Here is a 5,731-nt window from a genome sequence, read left to right as displayed (position 1 = left end):
TACAAATTTGATCATTATCAACCACAACTGTAGGAAGTAAAACTGATTCTTCTTCAAAAGCAATGTCTTTTATCTTATCACTTCCCCCAAACTCAACATCTTCAAAGAAACAAGCGTTTTTTCATTTCAACAAATAACGTATTAACAAGGTCATATAATTTATAGCCCTCGGATCTTTGAAAATACTCAACAAAGTAGCAGCTAACCATTCTTGAATCCAGTCTCGTTTCATATAGCTTGTATGGCCTAGCTTCAACTGGACATCCCCAAATATGAAAATATTTCATACTAAGGTTTTTGCATGTCCACATTTTATATGAAGACTTAGTTACTGCTTTAGATGATACCATGTTCAATATATAAGTTGCAGTCTTTAATGCCTCTTCTCAGAAGGACTGTGGTAAGGTAGAATGAGAAATCATACTCCTTATCATATCTTTTAAGGTCTTATTTCGTATCTCAACAACACCATTCATGCTAAAAGTGTCTGACATGGTGTACTAAGAAACGATATCACATTCCTTTAGAAATTTAGCAAAGGGCCTTTGATGTTGTTCACCTGATCCATCATATCTACAATAGTATTCACCACCACAGTTAGATCTGATGGCCTTAATAATTTTGCCAAGTTTGTTTTCAACTTTAGCCTTAAATGACTTGAATACATCCAAGGATTGAGACTTTTCATGAATTAAATATAGGTATTATAACAAGAATAGTCGTCTATGAACGTAATAAAATTACTTATAATTTTTATTATTATTATTGCAAGGCACATGCAAGAATGAAAACTGGCCTGACCCGACATGAGTCAGACTCAACTTTACCATAGTCGGGTGCAGGCACTGAGTCATTGGGTCAGGTCTTAATAGGCCCAATCTGTGTAGTGACATCACATGAGTCGGTTCAGTCCCTTTAACCAAATGAGGACCGAACAGGGCCAACAACCCCAAGATCCGAATTAAAAAAATGGCCTGAGCCCGACTAAAGGTCGAACCGCCCGATTCAGTTGGCCGAAGGTCAAAACGGCCTAGGTTCAATCGGTTGAAGGCCAAAATGACCTAGGCTCAATAGGCTGAAAGCCAAACTGACCTAGGCTGAATGGCCGAATCGGCCTAGCTCGACTTGAGACAGTAGAAGAGCACCAAATCGGTCTGAAACTGGCAGCCGAACTGCTCGACCCGATTGAGTTGGCTAATGGGCGTCGTATTGGCTCAACATTGATGATCGAAATGGTCCTGGATGTCATACCGGCTAGTCCCCGAATCAGCCCTACGCATCTCTGGGTCGATTGAAAACTGATTCACCTAGGTTGTTGCAATGCCTGAAGCTTGAATCCGTTGGCTCACCCGATCGAATCGCCTAAAGGCCAGGACGAACGCCAAATCTCACTGACGGAGGGTCGAACCAAACACCAACTTCTACTGGCCCTCAAAAGATGTCGGTGATGGCTGAATCTGGCTCAGGATGCCGATGAACCGAGTGCATTCAGTGATAGCCGAAATCGACCCTAGATAACGGCAAACTCGGGTTTGAATGGGCGTTAGCCCTTCCGTCGTTTGATGATCTGAGCAGTAAGCCCCTGTCTGATGTTATGATCGGATGAAACTGCCATCCGTCAAACTGATTTGATGACACCCCTAGTAAACCTAAGAAAAATGTGGTAGAGTCGATCGGCCCTCCCGTCCGACCTTTTGAAGGGAGAAGGGCCTATCCCATCCGGTCCTCTGAAAGGGGGCCCTTCCCGTCCGACTCACTGAAAAGGGGATGAACCCCTTGTCGTTCGTCCAGCGACCTACCTTCTCGTCTTGTTCAATGAATCTAAAAGGGGGAGGATGGATCAACCCTCCTCCCATTCAAGCATTTCTGAATGGCGCGAGGAGGATTGATCAACCCTTCTCTCCTGATGCCCAGCCACCGATCGAAAAATGAAAAAAAACATGATGTACATAAAAAAATGAATATTTTAATAGTTCAGCATGAACAAGACAATCTGATACCAATTATTGGTTTTTGAATCTACCAAAAAACCTTAATAAATCGTTAATCTTGTTCACGCTAAATCATTGAAAAGAATATAAACCAAATATTGATGTAGAAGCGTTACCTGAATCCATTGATGCTCCGATAGATATGTGACAGGTATGCATGTGACTTTGCCTTTCTGTAAACCTTATGAGAGAATAATTTTTTTCTCTTGATGATGATAAAGAGCCTCAAAGAATAGTCACTATATACAATTTTAATGCCATAACCTAATTATAACCACCCTAGATCATATTTTTAATTTAAATATCATAAAATTGGAAATTGATATCACATGAAGTCTCTTCACCTACTAAGACCAATACATCCCATATGAGATATCACATGATACAATCATATTAGATTACATGATATATGCTTTAACCTTAAAAAGACCTGTAACGTGTGATTCAACATGTATAATAAGCCCACACAATTTTTTCTCACACATTACTGCGCTCTAAAATTTTAGGGTCTGTTGGTCTGTCACGAAAGAGAGGGTGCCTTGACGGAAACCCTTTCCCCAATGTCAGGGTACCGTGTATTTTGGCCTCCTCTTCCTCGAGGAAAAGTAGTCTGCAATTTGTCTGGTCATGATGGAGCCTACGCACGCCACAAAAAAGCCCCCACTTTCCGTGACAAACAAACGGGCCCTTAGTCTTTGCAAAGAAGCCTCATAACTGAAGGAGTCTGTCTGCCTCACGTTGTTTCTTTTTCTTTTCTTTTACGACGAAGAACCCTTGCCGAGGCGAGGGGGTGGAGCCCTGCATCCAACCGGAAGCAGATCAGGTCAGGCTGAAAATGAGCGTTTTTGCTCACGCTGACATCGTGGCCATCCGATTTGCTTTTTAAAAAGATCAAAACTCAACAAAACCACGTGGCATTCATCCAAAATGCAAACAGACGCCACGTGGTGCAGCAATGACGCTGCAGGAGCAGCGTAAGCAATCTGCTGTTTCTTTCTTTTTCTCTTCCGGCTTTTCTGCTTTATTTATTTTCTCTGAACGATGAAAATGACAGCAGCCATACGCGTACATACTATCCCCATGCAAGCACGGGAACCTACGTAATCGTCCATTATATTTGATCCCCACCGCACATCTCACTTGAGAACTGTCAGCATGAGTGGGCCCACACGGCCACACCAAGTGAGATATGCGGTGGTGATGGCATATACCTCCTCTCTCTAATACAAAAGGATCGCATCCTATGCCATATGCGATCATAACCGTCCAGCTGAATGCATCTGGATGGCTTGCTAGGAAGTGGACTAATCTTAACCATCCAGATGCACTCGGTTAGACGGCTATGATTGCATATGTCATAGGATTTCCTCTCTAGCACAAGCAGAAACAAAACGAACATGCACATGCACATCCGCACGTGCATGGACACAAGCTCTCTCTCTCTGAGGCAAGCACACAAACACCTTCCATCTGAGACACACATAAAGCACAGATATAGACGCTGAAGGACCTCCATTTTCGACTTATTTTTAGAAACAAGAGTAAGAAAGAATAGTTACAAAGAGAGAAGAAGAGGAAGATGAAGGTGAAATTTAAATAAACGAAAGACCACTGTTTTGTATCAGTATATACCCCAAATCCACATTCATTTCTTAGATATAGACGTCCTTCTCTTAAGAACAACCAAGCACAGCACGCGATAAAACACAAAAAACCCTACCATCACCTGCACGTTGATCCACCTCTGGCTCTCGTGCAGCCCCCTCCCGTCCAACACGTCCCTCCCCGTCACCGCACACAGCTCCGTGTCCTCAAACCGCACGAAGCACCTCGACGCCAAGCACGAGTACTCGTTGATCAGCAGCGCGTCCAGCGCGTACTTGTAGAGCGAGAAGTAGTGCATGAAGATCCAGTACGCCGGGATGCTGTCCTTGGAGATGAAGTAGCCTGAGAATAGGAAGAATCCGGCGAGACAAACGGTGACCAACGACGTGCCGGTAATGAAGTTGGGCGCGATCGAGCTCAAGAAGAGCACGAATGAGTTCGCCATCAGAACCACCACCCATATCACCAAAACGAAGTACAAGAACGCCTGCCACGAAGCGCACAACCCCACCAAGAAGTAGACCGAGACGGAGTACATGAACGCTATCGCGAGCAAATAAGGAAGGAAGACGATGGTGTTGGCGATCAGATGAGAAGAAACCCTGTAAACTCCGCTAGACGTCTCTCTCAACAAGATGGGCCTCTCGTTGACGAATATGGGCAGGGTCTCCGTCGTGGAAGAGAGCAAGAACGTGAGAGTGAACGCGAACAAACCTAGCCTCTTCTCTATCCCCTTCCTGTCGAAGCCTATATTGATATAAATCGTCCCCAAGAGGATCCCCACGCCAACAGCCTCGATGGTGTTGGCGAAGAGCAGTTGTTTAGTTCGGTAGACGATCTTCCAGAACCTTCGAGAGAGAGTAGAGATCTCGTTGATCCTGGAGCTCGAGTACCCAATCGAGGAAACGCACTCTTTCTTCGAATTGAGGTGTTGGAGAGGTTCTTCTTGTATGGGAGAGAGATTGGTTTGGTCGTGGAGCTGGTTCAGTATCTCCATGGCGTACTCGAGGGCGTTCAATTGAGGGGGGAGGGCGAAGCCTCTGGAGAGGAGGAAGAGTTGCAGGGAGGAGACGTCGCCGTGGTGGACGACGGTTCCTTTGGAGAGTAGGAGGAGGGAGTCGATGGTGGAGAGGATCCGGTAGCTCGGCTGGTGGATGGAGAGGACGACGGTCCGGCGACGGGAGGCGGCGATGGAGCGGAGGATCTGGAGGACGTGGTAGGCGGAGCCGCTGTCGAGGCCGGAGGTGGGCTCGTCGAGGAGGAGGACGGAGGGGTCGTGGAGGAGGCTCAGCCCGATGGAGACGCGGCGGCGCTCCCCGCCGGAGAGGCCGGAGGCGAGGCGGGCGTCGGCGAGGTGCGAGAGGCGGAGCTCCGCTAGGAGGGAGGCGACGAGGGCGCGGAGCTGGTGGCGGCGGCGGGATGGGAAGAGGAGGGCGGCGGCATAGGAGAAGGTCTCGGAGACGGTGAGGAGTGGGAGGGAGGCGTCGTGCTGGGGGACGTAGGCGCAGAGCTTGCGGAAGGTTGGCGGGTGGAGGGGGGCGGAGTTGAGGTGCAGCGAGCCCAGGGTTGGCGCGGTGTGGGCGGCGAGGATGTCGAGCAGGGTCGACTTTCCGGCGCCGCTGGGGCCGACGATGGCGAGCACCTGGCCGGGGTGGGCCGTGAAGGAGACGTTGCGGAGGATGAAGGTGGGTGAGGTTGGGGTGGTGCAGGGACTCAGAAGGGCTGTGAGGATGGTCGGTTGGGTGGTGGGCTTGGCGTAGGAGATGGAGCAGGCTGTTAGCCGGTAGGTTTTTAGGGTTTGGGGTGGTGGGGAGGATGATGGTGGTGACAATGGTGGTGGTGGTGGTGGTGAAGGGGAGGAGGAGGAAGACAGTGGTGGTGGTGGTGAGGATGTTTGATTGGACATGTTGGAGAAGGGTTGAGGGTGAGAAGGGGAGTGCTAGTGGGGAAGCAGGGGAAGTTGGTGACTGCTGCTTCCATGAGGATAAATAAGTTTTCTTTGGCAATTATGTTGGGAATCTAGTGGAAATGGAAGATTAAATTAAATAGTCTGATTCCATCAACTCTCGTAAAAAAGAACTTCCAATGGCTTAAAAAAAAGGAGTCACTGGTTTATCCCTTTTGGTTAGGGGGAA

General features: G+C 47.9%; 1 protein-coding gene across 1 annotated transcript; it reads right to left on the bottom strand.

Annotated features, from left to right (window-relative positions):
- Nucleotides 1–3,636: 3,636 nt before the first annotated feature.
- Nucleotides 3,637–5,385, bottom strand: LOC149843751 (ABC transporter G family member 8-like; the record flags this gene model as incomplete). Its single annotated transcript, XM_090001919.1, has 1 exon — nucleotides 3,637–5,385. A coding segment is annotated over one exon (1,749 nt), but the record flags the coding sequence as incomplete, so codon positions are not given.
- Between the last annotated feature and the right edge of the window lie 346 nt (nucleotides 5,386–5,731).

The sequence above is a fragment of the Nuphar pumila genome, chromosome 3 (genome assembly GCF_984573655.1).
Source record: "Nuphar pumila chromosome 3, dmNupPumi1.hap1.1, whole genome shotgun sequence".
In the NCBI taxonomy this organism is placed as follows: Eukaryota; Viridiplantae; Streptophyta; class Magnoliopsida; order Nymphaeales; family Nymphaeaceae; genus Nuphar; species Nuphar pumila.
This window is presented reverse-complemented; position numbering and strand designations above follow the sequence as displayed.